This window comes from Peromyscus leucopus, chromosome 1, assembly GCF_004664715.2.
Source record: "Peromyscus leucopus breed LL Stock chromosome 1, UCI_PerLeu_2.1, whole genome shotgun sequence".
In the NCBI taxonomy this organism is placed as follows: Eukaryota; Metazoa; Chordata; class Mammalia; order Rodentia; family Cricetidae; genus Peromyscus; species Peromyscus leucopus.
This window is the reverse complement of record NC_051063.1, coordinates 107,121,304-107,142,982: the sequence shown is the minus strand read 5'-3', so window position 1 is coordinate 107,142,982 and position 21,679 is coordinate 107,121,304. Positions and strand designations below refer to the sequence as shown.

Here is a 21,679-nt window from a genome sequence, read left to right as displayed (position 1 = left end):
CTCCAAGAATCCCTGTATAAACTCTGTACCCTGTTGAGTTTGGTGCTTCTCCTTACCCTAGAGGCAGCCACTCTCCTAGATTCTTCCTTCCCAATAAATCTCTTGAGTAAGGTTTGTTCTGTGGTGTGACATTTTTGCTGGAGTGGAGCCCAGCTGTAACAATTTTCACTGGAGCAGAGCAGAGCAGAACTGTAACCTGGGGAAAGCTTTTCCCTGGTGGAGCAGAGCTGTGAGAACATCGTAACAACTTTGCTAAGGAAACCCTCCCCTGCCTGGGCAGAGTTGTTACATTGGGGAAATCTTTCCCTGGAGCAGAGCTGTAAGCTCCTATGCTTATAATGACTGTGGTGTTTCTTGGCTCCTGGCTGCCAGGATATATTATATTTCCATAGGAGCTGCAATGCTTATAGCATTCTTTTTGATTTTTAAGGTTTCTTTGTTTTGCTTTGGGACTTATGCATCTAGGGTCAGGTGGTCGGTTGGATTGCTTTTAATCATCCACATTCTTTCAGGGGAAGTTATCAGCATTCAATTGTAGACTCAGGAGTTAAACACATTCTTCTCTCTGATTCTTTTTTGTCTGCTTAATTTTGGGAGGCTACCAGCATCTACCTACATTTTCTTTCTTGGTGCTTTGACCTCATAATCCTATACATACTATAAATGGGTAATTAATAATACGTCCCTTGTTTTTCCCTCGGGGATTCTTTATTATCACTGACTATTTTCTAATAATGTCTGAAAAGTATTATTTTGTACATTTCCTTAGGTTTTAGTCAGTTAAGGTGGAAAGGTCTCTATGATTCTTGCTACTCTATTTTGATCAAAGTAGAAGTTCAGACTAGGGATTTTGTTTGTTTGTCTGTCTGTTTTTAAAGATGTGTGTGTGTGTGTGTGTGTGTGTGTGTGTGTGTGTGTGTGTGTGTTGAAGCACACATGCATGTGTATAGGTACTGACATAAACCAGAAAAGGATGTCAGATCTCCTGGAGTTGCAGTTATGGGTAGTTGTGAGCCTCCCCAGTGTGGGTTCTTGGAATTGAAATTGGATCTTCTGGAAGAGCAGCTGTAGCATGAATTGTTAGAAGGTCTTATTAATAAAAACAAACCTGAAGCCATGTATTGGGGTGAATGCTGTAAGATGAGAGAAACAGAACAAGCCACAGCTACCTCACCTTGCCAATTCCTCAGCTGATCCTGTTTCCTCAGACTGGAAGCCTCTGAGTCCTTATCCAGAATGAATCTCAGCTGAGCTGCTGCTAAAAGCCTAAAAGCTTAACGAGCTCTAGTTCCTGGTTTTCACGCCTTATATACCTTTCTGCTTTCTGCCATCACTTCCTGGGATTAAAGACCATGAATCACCATGCCTGACTGTTTCCATTGTGGCTTTGAACTCACAGAGATCTGGATGGATCTCTGCCTCCCAAGTGATAGGATTAAAGGCGTGTGTGCCACCATTTTCTGGTGTCTATCTAGTGGCTGTTCTGTCCTCTGACCCCAGATAAGTTTATTAGGATGCACAATATATTGGGGAACACAATAAATCACCACAAGCAGCAAGCAGTCTTAATCACCGAGACATACTGCCAGGCCCCCTAGGTTAGAGATTCTTCAGTACAGGCCTAGAGTGGTATTCATAAAACAATTGGAACGTGGCTGAAAGTTTCAGTAATCAAGGCTGTTGCCTAGCATCAGATCTTACAACGAGTTCTATTATTATTATTATGTCTTATTTTCTGTTTGTTTTCCTCATGACTGTTCTTGTTTGTTTTTAAATATTTGTGTCGTTCCCCCACCCCGAATTTTATGTTATTTGACAGTCCTTTGGTATGAGAACAACACTTTTAACTTTTTAAAATTACATTTTGTTTGTAGTGTGTGTGTGTGTGTGTGTGTGTGTGTGTGTGTGTGTGTGTGCACATGTGCCACAGCACAAGAGTGGTGGTCAGAGAAAACTGTGTGGGAGTTGGCGTTCTCCTACCATGTGCATACTGGGGATCAAACTCAGGTGTTTGGCTTGGTGGCAGGTGCCTTTACCTGCTGAGCCATGTTGCTAGCCCAAGAACTGCATTCTCAATCATAATACACTGAGACAATTTAGTAGCTGTTTCCTCAATATCTGCCTGCTCCCCTTTTTCCTACCAATAAGAAAATGTCGGAGTGAAACACCATGTTTAGCTTCTCTAAAAATCTTTAGAGTAAGGCAGAGTTCTCTTCTTTGTTCTTCTATTTTCTGCTAGCTGGAGTCTGGGGTGATGACTACAGCCTGAGTAGCCATTGTAGACAGAGAAGGCAGTTCTGTATTGAGAAAGATGATCAGGAAAGTGTAAGGTGAAGGCCTGTGAAGCCACATGCCCTCCCTCCCTCCTTCTTTCCCAGTTTCTCGTTCTCTCTTCAGATTCATTTCTAAGACATGATCTGACTGTGTAGTCCACATCAGCTTCAGTCTTGCAGCCCTTCTTCCTCCTCAACCTGAACAGACAGATGCTGGGTTATAGGTGTGCACCACCACGCCCAGCTTATATGTTGTTCTAACTGTATAACCTCTGTTTTTGTTGGCAAAAACAAAAAATAAATGGTATTTTTCAGCTGGGCAGTGGTGGCCTATGCCTTTGTCCCAGCATTTGGAAGGCAAATGCAGGTGAATCTGTGAGTTCAAGGCCAGCCAGGGTTACACAGAGAAACTCTGTCTCAATAAAACAAAACCCAAACCAAAAGTGTATTTTTTTCAACTGTTGCTGATATTCTATAATGCACAGTTGAAGCTCACTGTGACTAAGACAGAGAGAGTGTGCTGGATAGGTTTATGTCACCTTGACACAAGCTGAAGTCATCTGAGAGGAGGGAACCTCAGTTGAAAAATACTTTTATAAGATGGGGTTATAGGCAAGCCTGTAGGGCATTTTCTTAATTAGTGGTTGATGAGGGAGGGCCCAGCCCATTGTGGGTGGTGTCATCCCTGGGCTGGTGGTCCTGGGTTCTACAAGAAAGCAGGCTGAGCAAGCTATGAGGAGCAAGCCAGCAAGCATCATCCCTCCATGGCCTGCCTCCAGGTTCTTGCCATGCTTGAGTTCCTGTCCTCACTGCTTTTGGTGATGAACTGTTATATGTTATACTGTGAGGGAAATGAACCCCTTCCTCCCCAAGTTGCTTTAGGTCATGGTATGTTATAACAGCAATATTAACTCCAACTAAGACAGAGAATAAGAAAGGAAAGGGGCAGAGGAGGGGTTTGAATCACATATTCGTTGAGGATGGCATTTTTCCTGTATTCACCTATGCCTTTAGCATCCTGGGTTATCTCAAGAGAACACTGCAGTTAGATACTATGTAATTTGCTGCTTTGAGCACCTTTAGTGCCCTAGGATAGAAATACGATCTCATTTCAGAAGCAAGAGAGCTATGCCTAGGTGGTGCAGGGCTGCAGTGTTCAGCAAATTAGTCAGAAAGCTTGGGTGCAGTTTTTAGTCCTCTTCTCGGAATCCCACATTTCATCCTTGATTGTAAATGAATTTTCTTAGCTGTCTCTCATTGATAGAATTGTCTGTAGATGGCAGGCTAGAGTAAATGAACAGAGGCTACACTAGGTTCTGATTATTTTCTTTGTCCTTCCAGCAGAACGGTGAATCATGCATGAGGACATCCTAGCTGAGTCTGGGAACAAGAAGACGGGAAACTCAGATGAGAACCCCAGTCCGTGGCTAGAACGCTACTTCAACCGCAAATGCTACATCACCTTCCTGACTGGCTGCTACAGCTGCCACTGGCAGTACAGAGAGTGGGAGACAGCTGAACTTGGATCCTGTTGCTGCTCCTGGGTACAGAGACGGAAAGGAGCTAGACTACACTTTCTTAGCTGTGGGTGTGGGTGGGTCCCCAAGCACTGGAGTACTCACTGGAATTTCCAAGTCAGGTGCCCTAAGCTCCAGTTTTCCTGTCAAAGTACCGTGACAAGTCTAGAGCCAGAGTTAAACATACTTGCTGCCTTCCTCTTCCTCCCTGCCTCCTCCTCTTCCCCCTTTCCCTTCTTCCTTCTTTTGTTTTACAGGAGATAAACTGAGGATCTTTTGCATGCTAGGCAAGGGCTGCAATGCTGAGCCACACTGAAGGCCCTTTTGTTTGTTTCCTGTTTGCTTCCTTCCCTGCTCCCCAGTGTTTTAAAGCAGGGTCTCTTGTAGCCCAGACTGACCTTGAACTTACTATATAAATGAGCCAGACCTTGAACTCCTGATCCTTCTGTCTCCACCTCTGAAGTTCTGGGATTATAGCCATGTGCCAATGCACCTGGCCAGCCCCTCAATTTTATTTTCTTTCTTTTGTCTTTTCCACGCTTTTTTGTTACATTATTCATTCATTCATTCATTCATTTGCTCGTTCATCTTTCATTCACTTTTACATTTATTGAATTTTGAAGACTTGGATGCAACTAGATGTTCATAGGAAATTACAAGAATGCTCAAATGTAGAAGTAACCGTCTTATTAAATAAGAAACACAGAGCCAATGTAAAGATAAAAGCCCAAGAGGTCAGAGCTAAGAGCCTTACCCTTCCTGCTTCAGCGATCCTCTTCAGCCAAGAGAGCCCTACGTCCTGTATGTTTGTCTTTATATAGACTTTCTGTTCTGCCTTCTCATTGGTTGTAAACCCAACCACATGACTGCCTCGTCACTGCCTGTCTGTACAGACCTACAGGTCTTCTATGGTTGGTATTGAGATTAAAGGCATGTGTCTCCATGCTGGCTGTGTCCTTGACCACACAGAGATCTACCTAGCTCTGCCTACCAAGTGCTGGGATTAAAGGTGTGCACCATGAATGCCCAGCTCCGCTGTGGCTTACTATTAGCTCTGACCCCCAGGCAACTTTATTTATTATCATACAAATAAAATCACATTTCAGTACAAATAAAATATCACAATTCTCAAATCTTTAATTTTCATTTTAAAAATTTCATTAGTGGCAATCCTTGTCTCAATCTTAAATTTGCGCGCGAGCGTGTGTGTGTGTGTGTGTGTGTGTGTGTGTGTGTGTGTGTGTGTGTGTAATGTGGTGATCAGAACTTACAGGAGTTGGGTTTGTCCTTCCACCATGTAGGCTCCAGGGATTGACCTGAGGTCATCAGACATCCTTACTCACTAAGTGATCTCACCAGCTCCCTAAATCTTTAATTTTCTAGTCTCTGTCAGTTTCCAAGGGGAAAGTATATTCCTTGGTGGCAGGGGTGGGGCGGGAGGTAGGGAACCTAATAAGTAGGAAACAAGATGTTCTTTATTCCTGGCTAAGTAAGTCCTTGATTTTCACTAACATAGAGCTCTAGTGAATGTGGGTGGTAGCATGAAGCATAATCTAACAAAAAGTCTCTTTGTTTCTCTTAGTGGTATGTCATGGAACCCTCTGGTTAGCAATGTGGTATAAGAGATCAAATGATGAGCACACTTCAGCAAAAAGAGGGACAAATCATGCACCTTCACTTGATTGTTAAACATAGTTCAGCTAAGGTCTAAGAATTTCATTAATTAGATCTCTAATTTCTTGTTTTGTATTTTATTTTGTATGTATGTATGTATGTATGTATGTATGTATCTACCTAACTGTCTGTCTTTGGGATTTTGATGATTGTGAACTAAGGCCTTGCACATACTAGGCAAGTACTCTATCACTGAGCTACATACATCTCCAGTCCTGGATTTTTTATTTCTTATGTCTTGTTTGAGTAGCTATATGTGAAAAAATGTAGGTAATGGGAGGCTTTCCTGGAGTAATCAAGAATGTTCTTCTGTCCCTTATACTTTCCATGCCCAGATATTTGGCTTTTATGCTAGTCACAAATGTGCTTCAGGTATGCTACTCTTAAAGAACTCAAGTTGTGCTGGGGAAATTAAATACATTCACATTCTAGCATAGCAACAAGTGTATGTGTGTACACACTGGTGTATAGTCAGGGAGAGGCCAAAGACCATGAAAGGTGATTGAGAATTAGCTAGGTAAACAATTGGAGGTGGTATGGGAAATGATAGTAGAGGAGTCCAAGTGAACAGAGAGTGTGTGATTGGTAGGTTTGTTTTATGGGGAGCAGAAATGAATAGAGAAGTGCTGAGAAATGAAGTTGGAGATTAATGGGTCAGATAATGTGGTTTTAAGAACTTACCCCTGTTATATAGGAAGTAAAGAATACCTGAAGAGGGCTGGGGATATGACTCAGTGGTAGAGCATATGCTTAGCATGTATGGAGCCCTGGATTTGATCTCTATCACCAGAGTAGGGGGAATACTTTAATGATATGACCTGGGCTATGTTTTGGAATGGTTATTTGAGTGTATGGAGGATACATGAGAAGGGCCAATGCAGGAAAGCCTCTGTGTTCAAAGGGAAGACCGTGGCAGTGCTCCAGAGAAGAGATGTGGGTGGATGGAGACAGAGGGTAGATCTGACAGATTATTCATCACTTGGGGATGAGGTTACAATCACTTGATATCCACAAAGGATATGGAGTAAAATATAAAGGAAAGCTGTATTGAAAAGGGTAGCATTTAGGACAGTCTAGTGTAATGGTAAAAACACTGGACCAGAACTTTGGAGTATGTATGAGTTGTAATTGTAACTGTAACTTATGGTTATGTAATATACCAGAGTCTCTCTGTAGCTAGAAAATTGAATTAATAAAGTCCCTAGATAATTTTCAAGTCCCCTTTCTACTCAGATGGAGTATAACATAAAGGGAAAGACCACTAGATTCAATTTATGGCTTTGCTACTGACCATCCCTAAATTAGTGACCCATTGTTATAAGAGCTTAGGCAAACCACTTAATATCTCTGTGTTTCAGAATCCTTATTAGAATAAGGGAGACATTAACAGCAAAACCCACCACAGGAGTTGCTATGAGAATAGAAGAGATATTATGTAGAATATACTTTGAATTGCACATGATACACAGTTACTACTTGATGGATATTATTACTGTAGTGTTCTTAGGGTCACTGATTTGGTGTAGCTGGTGTTTTCTCCAGTCTTGTCCAGACCCATGGACCCCAAGACTACGGGGGGCTTGGCGGGACCTGGAGAGAAACTCTTCAGCTACAATTTGGAAAAGTGATAAACAGAAATAAATACATAGAAGAGGATTCAGTGTGTGTGTGTGTGTGTGTGTGTGTGTGTGTGTGTGTGTGTGTGTGTATGTTTAGCCAAAAATCTAAATACAGAAAAGCACAATGGTATGTTTAAGGAAAATTAGATTTCCAATGCTGAATTTAGGGACATTATATAAATAATAATTAGGATCAGAAAACAAAATTTAAATGAAATTATAACATCTTTACATTAGACTAAAAAAATTGAGCTTTATCCTATAAACAGAGAGTAAGCCTTGAAAAATGTCAAGCCAGAGTTGTGATGAGATTAAAAGAATAGAAACAGATTTACTTAGCAGAAAGATATTAAGCTTATCAGATACATATACCACAGTAGCCAAGACAGCTGAAGTCTTCCTCTGGCCTCCAGTAGCTTAAATTCCAGTGGGATAAGTTATACAATAAATAATAGATGAAGAAATGCTTTCAAATAATAATAAGATCTTTGAAGATAAAGTAGGAAAATATATTAGAAACTGGGAAAAGGGAGTGGTTAGAGACCTATGAAAAACAAGTCCTTTGCTCTATCTCCAAATGGATAGAGCCAGCCTTGTGTTGGGACAAATGCACTCTAGGCAGACCTATAAGTACCTGGCTTCAGAGTAGGGATGACATTTGATATGTTACAGAAAGCAGCTAGTGTGGCAGACCTCTGGAAAGGAAGTCAGTTTGAGAAGATGTGAGGTGGGGGATGGGTTAGGGCTAATCCTATACAATCTTGTGGGCTACGGAAGGCTCTTTCGATGGGGGTGATATAATAGCCGAGGAGGCTCTGGGAGGGTTTAAGAAGTGCAGAGACATTATTTGCTAACATGCTTTTAAAGGTCCACTCGGGTTTTGTGTAGGAATGGTGTACAAGACTGAGTCAGCTCCTGTGCTCATCACCTAACTGCACTCCTGGTAGTGGTTTGCTGCCTCAGGGCCCACAAGGTCTCTTCAGCTTGTCAGGATGCCCTTTCTATGTATGTTTGCAATCTTAGTTTTTATTCCTACTCCTTATAAAACCTCAGATTATTCTAGCCTAGGGAGGGTAATGTCCAACACCAGAACTATACTGGCCGTTGGCAAATGTAGACAAGAATTATTGAGATAATATGGACAAATGGAGCTGAGTTAGATTTCTTTCTCTTTCCAGAAAGAGCAATTTTCTTATCTGTGCCTGATAATTGCATTCGTCTTGTCTGCGATTTTTCTGTTCGTGTGGGCAGAAACCTCCAATGAATACAACGGCTTTGACTGGTGAGTTCAATTTCTGGACTTCTATTGGTATATGGGCTCCTTTGTTGGATAGTCACTTGGGTTCTTCCAGGTTGAAAAGATCTGATGGTTTAGTAGGGTGGACACAAGTGGATTTTGCGGAACAGCTTGTGGATAAGAGGTGTAACTCTAGGGCAATAGTCAAATGTTCAGCACCCAAACTTACACTTCCCTTCCACCCATGCTAAGTCACACACTGCAGACCAAATGGTGTTCGCAGCTTTCTCTGTGCTTCCAACATCCTCAGCTCTCAGAGAAGGGTTCTCTGTCCTCTTTATTCTGGAGTCTCTTTGTCTGGTTGATGATGCCCAGACTTCTTGTTCTGCATGATTTATGGCCCTCAGCCCTGCTTTCTCTGCTTTTCCTACAGCCTTTGCATCCTTCTTTTGTCTTTAGGGCTCCCTAGGAACTCTGAACAGAAGGACACATATTCCTTGTCAGCTCCTTTTCATGGCTAAACTACTCCCCGACCGCTCTCAGACAGCTCAGCTTTTCTGGCCTAATGCCTTCCAACATTGTTGTAAACATTATCTTTTACTTGGTGTTTGCATGTTTAGGTATGTGGCTTCCTTTTTTCTCCTTGATGAAATGCAATTTATTTTTATTTATAAAAGTTAAATCTAGTTGGTTATTTTAAATGTTAAAAAAAAGGAAGAAAACTAGGGCTGGAGAGATGCTCAGTGGGTAAAGGCATCTCCCACAGATCCTGATGGTCTGAGTTCGATCCTCAAGAATCATGGGGATTCTTGGTGGAGAGAGAGGACTGATGTCCTCTGACCTCACACATGAGAACATATCTGCACAATGAATAGACTGTAATAATTTTTTTCCCTTGGTTTCTCGAGACAGGGTTTTTCTGTGTAGTTTTGGTGCCTGTTCTGGAACTCACTCTGTAGACCAGGCTGACCTCGAACTCACAGAGATCCACCTGGCTCTGCCTCCCGAGTGCTGGGATTAGGCTGTAATAATTTTTTAAATGCAGAAAATTGGAAAATATCTAGTCACATTTTCAAGTGACAGTCACAACCCAGCTTTTTCCTGTGCTTATTTTATATTGTTAGGTTTATACTATTTTTATAACTTTGCTTTGTCTTGTTACATAAAATAATCATAAATATTCAATAAACTATTAAGACTAATGTTGAATATTATTTTAAATGATTTCAAAATATGCATGAAGATGCATGAACTTTGCTTTCTGTATGTGGCAGGTGGTAGGGCAGGGACAGAGTCTTGCTATAAAGTTCAGGCTGGCCTCATTGTCTCCTTTCCCACTTTCTAAGTGCTGGGATTACAAGTCTCTGCCATCATGGCTAATTAGCCATGGCTTTTTGTTTGCTTGTTTGTTTGTGGCTAGGCTGAACATTTTTAATATTCATGTCTTGATAAGATAATGATACAGTGATGTCTTCATATTTTGACTATTGTTCCTCAGAATAGATTAATACAAGTGGCATTAAGTTAAGAAGAATGAACATTTAAAATCAGTTCTGGCTTTTGCTAAAGTACTTTCTCAAAAGGTTATGGCCAGTTCCGCTTACAGCAGAGGAAAATGACAGTTAACTGTTTTAGGCTACCAATGGCAGCATTAAATATCCCAGTTTTGATGACATAAAAAAAGTCTTCTTAATGGAGTAATTTTGTTTTAATTTGAGTCATTGTGTTTCAAAGCAGTTTTTTAAAAAAATAGATTCTCTTTAGAAATGTTTTTTCCTTTGTACTTTTTATGCTTTGAGCATGTTCAATAAGTTTTATCAGTTTCTACACAATCTTTATTATGAATAGTTCTGAATTATTCTTCAGCACATGTATTTCAATTGTTCTGTGTAGGGATTTTAACATATCTGGCATTGAGATCTATAGAGGACTAAGGCTGTAAAATGTCTAATAGTCACAGGATTTTTTTTGTTTTTTGTTTTTGTTTTGTTTTGTTTTTTGCTTTTCCCCACCCCTTGAGTGGGATCAAAGTCCTTTAGCTAAGCACAGCAAAAGTTGTATGATGGTGACACACATAAAGACCTTGAATTTCCTTTAATAAGAATCTTCTGGGGACTATTTCTGGAAGTTCCTATTTTTTTTGAAGATGGCTGTGTTTCATCTTTATCCTTGAAGAGTATCTTAGACAGGCTTAGAATCCTAATTTGCAGTTTTTCTTTTAGCACAGTGATTCACTTGCTCTGCTGTCTCTTGCTTTGTCTATGTTGAGAAGTATGCTGTCTGCCTATGGTCTCTTGAACTCCATCTGCCCTTGAAAAATCTGTCTGGCTTTCAGAGTTTCCCTTTCTTTGCTTCCTGCAATTTTATGATGATATGCATGTGTGGTTTTCTTTCTGCTTCAAGCTTGCTTTGCTTCTTTAATTTGCAGTTTGCTATTGGTAGAGACTTCCTATTGTCAACTTGTTTAAACTGTACCTTAATTTCTCTTCACTGTACAGTTTCAGTTTCAGAAGTCATTGGCATATGGTTTGGAAGGCAGATGTGAGGCAACAGCCAGTTTTCTGTTTCGAAGGTTGGCATCACTAATATGCACCGATCTGTATACCTTGTTGATATGTGGAATGCTGAGATTTGCCACTCCCTTTCCTTTGCCCAGACCTTCTATAACTTGTCTGAGTGTTGTATGAGTTTTTATACAACTTTGTGGTGAAGATTCTTTGGGTTGCTCATGCTGTCAAAGCTCGAGGTGGTAAGTAAGTCATGGCTTTGCATTTGTTCTTAAGGGTTCCAGTACATCTGAGGAAGTTCTAGTTTGTTTGTTTGTTTGTTGTTTTTTTTTAAAGATTTATATATTTATTATATATACAGTGTTCTGCCTGTGTGTGTCCTTGCAAGCCAGAAGAGGGCACCAGATCTCATTGCACATGGTTGTGAGCCACCATGTGGTTGCTGGGAATTGAACTCAGGACCTCTAGAAGAGCAGTCAGTGCTCTTAACCACTGAGCCATTTCTCCAGCCCTCTAGTTTGGTTTTAGTCTTCTCATTTCATGGTTTTCTTCCTGACTGCCCTGTCTGACTAATAGTGACTCAAGTGAAACCTAACAACAAACACAGGGCAACAACCTCCCATGCAGATCCCTCTGTGTTCCCATAACTAGGAGGTACAATCCCTATAATACATTTTCTTCTGGACCACTCATAGTGGTTCTGTTTCCTTGAATGAATCTACACAGAACATATCCACAGCAGTACAGCAGTTCTAGGAAAGTACAATCTTTTATTTTAAAAATATTTATTTTTTAAAATTATGTTTATGGGTGTTTGTGTATATATGTGGGGGGGTATGTTCACTTGAGTACAAGATTTTTAGATGAAAGGTTGGTGTTTAATGAGGCTGCATATAGAATGCTATTCAGATTATTTTAGGAGACTCATATGGGGCAGGCAAGATGGATCAACAGGTAAAGTACTTGTCACCAAGGCTGACAACATAAATTTGATCCCTGAATCCCACACAATGTATGGAAAGAACTGACTCCCACAGATTATCTTTGGAATGCCACATGCAAGATGTGACATGTACCTCCTGCTCCCACAAAATAAATACATATAAAGAATATTTTCAAAAAGAAGACTCACATTTTCCTCAGACTGCAACTCTCCAGTGCAGTCAAAAACTTCTCAGAAAACATAAGTAGGAAGCAACAGCTTAAATTGGGTCAATCCATGTAGAACGAGCCCACTGTGCAGTCATCAGCATTATGTAGTCCCAGTTTGAAGAAGTGGTGGCCAAGAAGAGAGACTTCCCTTTTCAGGTTCCATTGTGTATAAGCAGTCACATAAGCAAGCTTCTCTTCGTTCTAAATGCTGCCTCCTTTTGTCCTGCCACCACCTTTATGAAGAGTGAGCACAGATGACAGAGACAGAAGGGGTAGAAGAGGGAGAAAGACCCCTGTTCTGCCTTTCCTCTGGTTCATCCATGGCAGAGATGAGAGCAGCCCCTGCACTTGTCTGTGTGAGAGCAGCCCCTGCACTTGTCTATGAGAGAGCAGCTCCTGCACTTGTCTGTGTGAGAGCAGCCCCTGCACTTGTCTGTGTGAGAGCAGCCCCTGCACTTGTCTGTGTGAGAGCAGCCCCTGCACTTGTCTGTGTGAGAGCAGCTCCTGCACTTGTCTGTGTGAGAGCAGCCCCTGCACTTGTCTGTGTGAGAGCAGCCCCTGCACTTGTCTATGAGAGAGCAGCTCCTGCACTTGTCTGTGTGAGAGCAGCTCCTGCACTTGTCTGTGTGAGAGCAGCCCCTGCACTGGTCTAGTGTGAGAGCAGCTCCTACACTTGTCTGTGTGAGAGTAGCCCCTGCACTTGTCTGTGTGAGAGCAGCCCCTGCACTGGTCTAGTGTGAGAGCAGCTCCTACACTTGTCTGTGTGAGAGTAGCCCCTGCACTTGTCTGTGTGAGAGCAGCCCCTGCACTGGTCTAGTGTGAGAGCAGCCCCTGCACTTGCTCAGTCAAGTGGGTAGTGATACTCAAAAGTAATCAAATACCTTAAAGACAGCTTTTTGTGTTAAAAAGAAATAAAAATAAATAATATAATTAGCAAAATGATTATGAAGAAAGATACCCCATTAAATATCAATTAAGTTTTCTTTGTCACTTGGAAACAGTCAATATCAGCATTTGATTACTGTTTGAGTAATAATTTGGCTTCTTGTAAACCACTATTAAGGTCATCTTTGATCTTTTTTATTTCAACTTTTTTTCAAGGTCTATTTGATTATTTAATTACATGGCATAGGCTTTTCTTAAGTGATACTATTTTTGTTCTGTAAATCCACGTCTTCTCTGAAAATCAATTTTTAAAACTTTAAAAAAATATTTATTTATTTATTTATTTGTGTGTGTTTGTGTGTGTGTGCATGTGTGTGTGCATGTATCACAGTGCATGTGTGGATGTGAGAGGACAGCCTGCAGAAATCAGTTCTCTTCTTCCACCAAAGGGGTTCCAGGGGTCAAACTCATGTCTGGTGACCAGCACCTTTACGCACAGAGTCATCTCACCAGTCGTGGATCTTAGATATATTTTTCTGAATCTTTTCTGATTGTTCTATTAATTGTGTCTTGTTAGGCACAGTTTCATCTATTTTGAAAGCTTCATTGGGTCCATTTTTTACCTCCACCCACCCTCTGAGAGTATATATCAGACCCAGGCCCTCATATGATGGACACATAGTTACCACTGAGCTACATCCCCACCTCCTTACCTGAGCTCCCCTTTTCAGAGTGCCCTTCCCTCATAGCATCTTTACCTGAGAAGCTTCTTACTATAAGTGTTACTTGTCTATTTCTTCTTGGTGTGTCTTATAAACCCTACCAAATGAGCATTTCCTTTATTATTTTTAATGTGATTATATGCTCATGCTACATATTTTATTTCTTTAAAGTATTTCTCTAGGTTCTGAGTGGAAAGGAGGTCATTTCTGTTTTCTTAAAATGAGAAGTATAGATTCTTTGACATAGAAAGCCTAGACAAATATAACATTGTCTCCCTAATGAGTCACAGAAGTAGTTTTCCCACAGATGGTACTTTAGGAGCAGAATGCTTAGGACATAGATCTCATACACATAAGAGCAATTGACATGGTGGTTATGAGTGCAGTTATGTAAGAAGGCATATGTGTACCTGAACAAGGAGCTTGAGAGATAGAAACAAGTGGTCATACTGTTGTAATGAATTTAGGGGATGATTCCCCCCCTTTTTTTTTTTGATAGTGCTGAATTTCCACATCACATTGTTTATTGAAGATGATATAAATTTGGATATATATTATAAATAACTTTATAACATCTCTCCACTTATAGAGGGTACATTAATATTGCTGGTTGCTTAGAGTACAAAATTAAAATAAAAAAATCCCCAAAGCACTCACAGATCTGTTCACAAAATGCTTCTCTTCTTGTCCCTCCATTTTTTTTAACACCTCATTTAGTCTGTTCTTGTCTCTACCCTTAACGTAGATACTATTACTGATTCCTACTATATTTTAAGCATTGAAACATTTTTTTCAGGGTTGTTTATCTAGGGACAAAACGCTGGTTCTTTTGGTCTATTATTATGTTGAGTACAGCTGGGATCCTGACTGCCTACACTTCCTTGCTTTTGGTGAGTGATGATGCTTCTCATTTTTCATTTCTTGAGCAGCCTCATGGGTTGCTCCCTCCTGTGCTACTGTATCTATCTGGAGTCTTTGATATTAGTAAAGTCAGAGTTAACTGCTTCAGTTTTATGCAGAAGCAATGGCTGAAAGAGATTTATGCTGTTTAGAGGATGTGTCTAATCAAGTCGGTCCTTTGAGAAGGTGACAGAGCACGCTTTTTTTATTTCCCTCATTTCATACTCTATCCATTGGTTCACTAAATATTATCATTTAAACACCCATAGCATTACACCCACAGTCTGAGACTTATACATTAAACCAGTTTTACTATGCAAATGCTAGTCACTTAGCTCAGTTGCAAATTATTTGTGTATGACCCTGTTTCTGTTGCAGACATGGTAGAGTCATTTTGCATGAAAAATACATGTGACAGAAAGATCCATGGAAATGGAGAAACTAAAGAAAGATAGCTTTAGCTTAAAACTTTGTGCTTACTTTGATTTCATAATTCTGTGTTTCCACTGATTTCCTCTCTGACACACAAGAGTCCAGCCCTTGAATATGTTGCCAATTGCAATGTTTTTCTTCTAAAAATGTATTAATTATTATGAGAACATTGTAATGAGTACTGATTATGTAAAAATCAATAAAACTAAAGCATGTAGTTTCTGTCTTCATGTTGAGCTCTCGATAAAGGTAATGTATTCATTCCATTCTCATTGCTGGGACAATATACCCGACAAATGCAACTTGAGGTAAGGTTTATTTGTTACAGTTCGAGAGAACGTAGCCTTTTGAGAAGGAATAGTGGCAAGAGGCAAATGTAGGAGGCATCTGTCCCATTGAATCACAGTCAGGAAGTCAGGAGAGACGCTCACCTCAGCTCAGCTGTCCTTTTTATTCAGTGTGGGGCCTCGGCCCATGGAATGTTGCTGCCCACATTCAGAGTGGATCTTCCTTCCTAAGTTAGACCTTTGTGTAACAACTCTTTCCATGGTGATTCTAAATCTAATCAAACTGACCATGAAAAGTAATTACAGACTGATGAAAGATAAAGCTGTGATTGCTTCTTCATTTGGTGTTTGGAATCACAGGGGAAGTCACTACTACAGATGGAACTTTGTAATTATCACTATCAATTCCTGAATGAAGCTTGTCAGGGTTCTGAGAAGGAAGAGCTAACTGCCAGCAAAAATACCAAATAAAACTTCTGAGAAGGGGTAGACTTGGAGGGCTGGGGACACAGCTCAGTCAGGAAAGTGTCTGCTGTGTGAGCATAGGGACCTGAGTTCAGATATCCAGAATCAAACTCAGTGCTGCAGTGGAGACGGCGCAGTGAGAGCGAAGTCCCTGAAGCTCATTGACCAGATAGCTTAGCTGAAGCAATGAGCTTAGGTCCAGTGAGAGACCTTTATCCAAAGATAAAAGTGGTCCATGAGCATGTGTATATGCATGCATACACATGACCACATGTGCACACATCCATACTGACAAGTACACACACAGATACACAGACACACACACAGACACACACACAGACACAGACACACACACACACACACACAATAGCAGCATGGGATTGGGATCTTGAATAGATCATGGGTTTGGACATGGGGGACTGAAATGTGAAGGAACATTGTGGACTGAGAGAACATATTGTGAGAGAGTAGCAAGAGAGAAATGGATTTGACATTTTGTTAGGAAGGGAGTAATGTAGCCTAATGGGGAGACACAACTTGTGACAGATTTCAAAAGGCTTTGAAAGTAAGAGTAGGATAACTCAGTAAACATGGGTTTCCATTTTAGGAAAGTCATTCTGGAAGTTGTGATGTGAAGGTAGAGAGACCAGCTAAGAATCTTTCTTTTCAGTGAGGAAGATGCAGATGTAGTGTATGCTCTAGGCTAAATTCTGGGCCACTGAATTGTACCATGTATATACACAGTTAGTGGGAGATGGGATTGTTAGCTTCCAGTGTGAGAATGCTAGTGTCCAGCAGCGTCACCGTTTTAACAGATGCTCTACTTTAGCCTACCTCTTTTGGACAACAGTGAAAAAGGAGAGAGGCCTGGCTTTGTTTTTTGAGTTCTTACTTTGAGAGTTCAGTGTGAAACTGAGTGGTGAGAATGCTTGTGCAAAGCCCAAGCATTGGTTCCCAGCAGTGAAAAAAAAAGGTTATTTACTTAGTAATCTTGGTCAAGTTACATGCCTCTTCTAAGCCTTGGTTGCTTTTTAATTTTCAAATGAGGATGATAATATTTAATAAAATGATACTTTTATAGAGCTAAATAAAAAATAAAGTCATGTACACAAAATAATTGTAGTAAAAGGTAAGTGCTTTGTACATTAATATGCTAACATCTGAGGACTCAAGTTCTCAGTTTCTGTGTTCATACCTACTTGAAGACTGGTAGCCTTAGACTTAGATCTCAAATGTATTGAGCATAGACCAATGTTAATGACAGTCACAACATCAGCACCAGCCTTGGAAAGAGCTTTTAAATGACCCTTCGGAGAGTTGGCTCTTAATCTCTGTTCTCTTATAAGTGAATCTAAGTAATAGCAGGCATGAAGTCCATCACAGGGAAAGGAAATGGCAGGAACTCAGGAAGCATCAGCGGTAATGGTTGTGAGATCCCAGGGGAAAGAGTAATGAATTCTTCCCAGGGTGTTGGTGGAAGCTACAGATAGGAAATGACATTTGAACTGGCTTCAAGGGTCAGTGGCATGGGGAAAAAGAGCCTAAAAAGGATGAGAAGTAACATGGCAAGGGAGAATAAAAAGTAGCCCAGGAAGTGAAAGTGGTGCCCGTTGTGAAAAGGCGCTAGAGCTACTGAACCGCTGTGGGCAGGATTTAGTCACTTCAAAACAACTGCCTGTCTTCTTTCCTTTGCAGTTAATTGGGGCTTTTTTGCTCTGGGAAAGGATTGAACTATATCTGCATCCGTGTCATAAGGTAAGTGTTCAGTCCTCACAGGAGGCCGTACACAGGATGGCGGGAGCTCCCCAGCATCCGGTACTGCTCATGCACCTGGCCTTCTTTCATTGTTCCCTGGACAGACCTGCTTGTGCAATTTTTTTTATTTTAATTTTTTTTTCAAGACAGGATTTCTCAGTGTAGTCTTGGTGCCTGTCCTGGATCTCGCTCTGTAGACCAGCCTCGAACTCACAGAGATCAGCCTGGCTCTGCCTCCCGAGTGCTGGGATTAAAGACGCATGCCACTACCACCCAGCTATTTTTTTTTTTGGGGGGGGGTTGCAATTTTAACTGAAATTAGTAAATTTCTTCTCCTTCTCCTTCTTCCTCCTCCTTCTTCTCCCCCCTCTTTCTGGTCATACTCACCCGCTCTGTTCTTCCTGTCCCAGTGAAATCTTAGGCAAATCTCACCTTTGCAATCCTTTTCCATCCCAATAGCATTTTCATTTCAGTCATTAGAATTGTAGTTCACTGTAGTAACCCAATCTCCAACCTTACAGATCTAAACCTTCTTCTTCTCCTATTTGGGCTTGACTTGCTTATGCCTGGCATGGTGGAGAGGGCAGTAGGGGCAGTCATTTCCCTGATGACATATTTTTTCAGGTCAGTGCCTGCTTTTCTCATGATTCCCTGAAACTTCTTTAAGATCTGACTGACCTTTCCTTGGTTTGAATCCCTTTGAAGTGATTCCACCATGGCTTCTCTCAAACAGTTCATACCTGGTCCCCAAGAACAGGCAACCGTATTCCACTCTCTGTGGACCAACAGCATACTTGCAACATGGACTTTCTGACTTGGGCTGGATAAGCTCAAGTAGCATAACCCCCCTTTTTATAGACCTTCTCAAATATGGTTGTGACTGTATGCTAATGTTTCTCCAAGACTGGGAACATGTCAAGTCTTTTGAGTGGCATCCTTAAATCTCCTCTTACTCATATGAGAAATTCAAATTGGACGTGTAAACTTAAGTATTATTAAAAATAAATGGGAGTTGAAATCATGAGCTCTTCCATGGGAAGAATGTATATAGAAAAGAAAAAAGAATTGCTTGGCAGTGATGCTGCACACCTTTAATCCCAGTGCTTGGGAGGCAGAGCCAGGTGGATCTCTGTGAGTTTGAGGCCAAACTCACAGCCTGGTCTACAGAGCGAGCTCCAGAACAGGCACCAAAACTACACAGAGAAACCCTGTCTCGAAAAAAAAAGAAAGAAAGAGAGAGAGAGAGAAAGAAAGAAAGAAAGAAAGAAAGAAAGAAAGAAAGAAAGAAAGAAAGAAAGAAAGAAAGAAAGAAAGAAAGAAAGAAAAGGCCTTATTGCTAATATCAATAAGACTTTGGACACTATTATGAATTAACACCAGAAGATGGAAGAAACTTATTAGTCCATTATTGATGTATCCAACCGTCTTATTAAATAAGAAACACAGAAACAATGTAAAAGAGAAAGCCGAGAGGTCAGAGCTCAGAGCTAAAATCTCACCCTTCCGCCTGCAGTGTCCCAGCTTCCCGAAAGAGACCTATTTCCTGTCTGTTCGTCTATTTATAGTATTTTGTCCTGCCTTCTCATTGGTTGTAAACCCAAACATGTGACTGCCTCGTCACTGTCTGAATGTACAGCCCCCTAGGTCTTAAAGGCATATGTCTCCAATGCTGGCTGTATCCCTGAACACACAGAGATCTATGGGATTAAAGGCGTGTGCCACCACTGCCACACTCTTGCTATGGCTCTAATAGCTCTGACCCCCGGGCAACTTTATTTATTAACATACAATCAAAATCACATTTCAGTACAATTAGATTACCACCACAGTCCATCAACCCCTTCTCACTAAATCTTTGACCAAGAAATTGTTGGCACCCCACTTTCATTAAGCACAGCTACCATCTTCAGTCAGGAACAGCTACACTTAAGCTCTCAGCTAAATCCTAGCCACAGATCTTACCCTTTCCATACACAATCAACAAGACATTATTTTGTTAGCCTCTAAAGAGAGGATGCTAGTGTCCAATTAAGTCTTATGTTTTAGTGAGCTTTTTATTCTACCCTACCTCTTTTGGATACATGTAATGAATCAGTTTCAGACAACAAAATGTTGTTTAATATTAGATTCTGGTATTCTGAAACTAAAATCTCCGATATATGTTCCTTATTAGTAAAGTTAGACTGGTTTAAAATTATGCTTTCTTTTTGTCTAGCATCATCCTTAAAACTAATTCCTATACATCTTCAATGGAATTTTTGTTCATTCAAGTTAATAAAATCTTGCCATTATTTTCTCAACTTTCTTGTCCTGTATTATTTTGGGATCTACTTGCAGTTATGAATCTGTGGACAATGAGAAGAGATGGAGGGGGATTATGAAAGGAAGTGACCTTCCCTTGGAAGGTAACTCCTTTGGTTAGGCCTTCAAATCAGCAAGAACAAGGCCTGTGGAGTCCGCTTCTATTGACAAGGGAGATTCTTAGGGGCCTGGGAGTTTACTTTCGTCATTTTTCAGAATAACCCAGAAGGGATAGGATTAGCACCAGGTCTAGAATCTCTTGATCACCCAGGGATACCCAGAGAGCACTTCAGATTACAGTTATCAGTCAGAACTCCTTGTAAATATGCTAATAACTTGACTTCCTTATAACCTCCCCCTAAGGTATAGTTAGCTAGCAATAATGGGATGTCTCTGTGACATTTTCTAACAAGATAGACTTAATGTAACTCAGGTGCTTTTACTTTAAATAAGCCTGGAATGTGCAGGTTTTTATGATGGCAGAAGGACTTCTGGAGTTGTGTAGTTAAAGAGTGACAGATAAGGACGTGCCATACACAAAATGGCTCCTTCTGTGAAGCAGCATTTCTATACACTTGGCTCAAAATTCACCTCACAGTCTGAGCTCAAAAATCAGAATGCCTTACAAATGCAGGAGAGTAAAGACCTTTCATGAGTAGCTGTATTTTACATGACCAGATTTCCCCAAGGGAAAATAGGGTGGTTTTTTTTGTACCTTATGATTGCTTCTATTCTTTAAATCATTTGTAAAGTTTGGTGTTGGATAAGAGATAAATTCAACAGTTCAGCTGTTATGTTGTGATGCATTTGGTTTCCTAATAGGCTAGTAATTTTGCATTAATGTATTTGAGATCTTGGCTTTACAAATGAGGGTGAGTTACTGGAGCCACCCTTCACTGAGGACTCACTTGCAAGACAGATAGATTGAAAAGACAAGGGTCCATGGTAGTATAAATAATCACATGCAATTAACAAGGACAGTTATGATCCAAATATGGTGGCTAGAAGTTAAAAAGCCCTTTCTGTTTCTCTAGGTCCTCGTTTTGCTAGTAATTGCGCTGTGCTCCTTCTTATTATCTATTTTAAACAAATACTGGAGGGACAAGTGGCTGATAGCTGGGCTCTCACTGAAGGTAAGCATCAGTCTGTAGTGCTTATCACTGTGTCCAGATGTGTCTAGTCTGACTTTTGGCTTTTCCCCAGGTCTTTGCTCCCTTTTTGCACCTGAGCCTCATAACTGTGATGATTATCATGTCCTGGCCTCTAGCCATCTGTGTGGCCCACTTGGAATCAGAAGGTATGTCATGTGAAGTGGAATCTTGCTTGATCTCCCCAGCTTATATTCTCCACTCAGAGAAATAGAGATGGTAGCTAGCCACTCATGTGCCTCTTTGAAAGTTCTTTAGTGTGTTATGTAGGCAGGTTCTTTATAGTCTCACTTACCAACCCCTGGGCCTACCATAGTATTTCTATGACTAAGTCATTCTTCTAAGAAGGATTCTTTTAGAAAAACATCATTTTCCCTTTGCACATTACTTATCTAGGGCAGATGGGGACAGCAAAGGGCATCCCAATTTTGTTTTGACCTGAGTGCTCCTATAAGACTTAGCCTGTTCATACACAAGCATCACTGATTTCAATTAATACTATGTCCAGTGATCTTTGGTTACATCAGGTAACTCAGAGAAGTCCCCTGTGACCCCTGCCATACCTAGGAACTTAAAGAAGCAGGAATGGCTGCCTCTGCAGCTGGCTTCCTCTCTATTCTTTTGCAATGTTGGTAAAATCAAGACAGTGAGTTCTGGATGCAGAACTGCTTTGCAAATGGAAAGCTGTAGGATCTTCTTTCTTATCTCCCTTTTCACTATTGGTCATATAAAAGGCACTTGCTTCCTGGCTTGTGGGAGGATGCAGGCTAGTGAAGGGTTGGTTTAATAGGGGTGCTGGTGTGTG

The 21,679-nt window shown here is 40.8% G+C and overlaps 1 protein-coding gene across 2 annotated transcripts in view; it reads left to right on the top strand.

Moving 5' to 3' along the window:
- Gdpd4 (glycerophosphodiester phosphodiesterase domain containing 4) overlaps positions 1-21,679 on the top strand; it is an 83,296-nt gene that overhangs the window by 9,587 nt on the left and 52,030 nt on the right. The window contains exons 2-7 of one of the 2 annotated variants that reach the window (XM_037197320.1): positions 3,618-3,817; positions 8,262-8,365; positions 14,383-14,476; positions 17,366-17,425; positions 20,761-20,859; positions 20,930-21,023. In XM_037197320.1, the coding sequence (XP_037053215.1) occupies positions 3,629-3,817; positions 8,262-8,365; positions 14,383-14,476; positions 17,366-17,425; positions 20,761-20,859; positions 20,930-21,023 (640 nt within the window). In that variant the 5' untranslated portion in view covers positions 3,618-3,628. Of the gene's footprint in view, positions 1-3,614; positions 3,818-8,261; positions 8,366-14,382; positions 14,477-17,365; positions 17,426-20,760; positions 20,860-20,929; positions 21,024-21,679 lie in introns of both variants that reach the window. The other variant, XM_037197318.1, reaches the window with a different exon arrangement.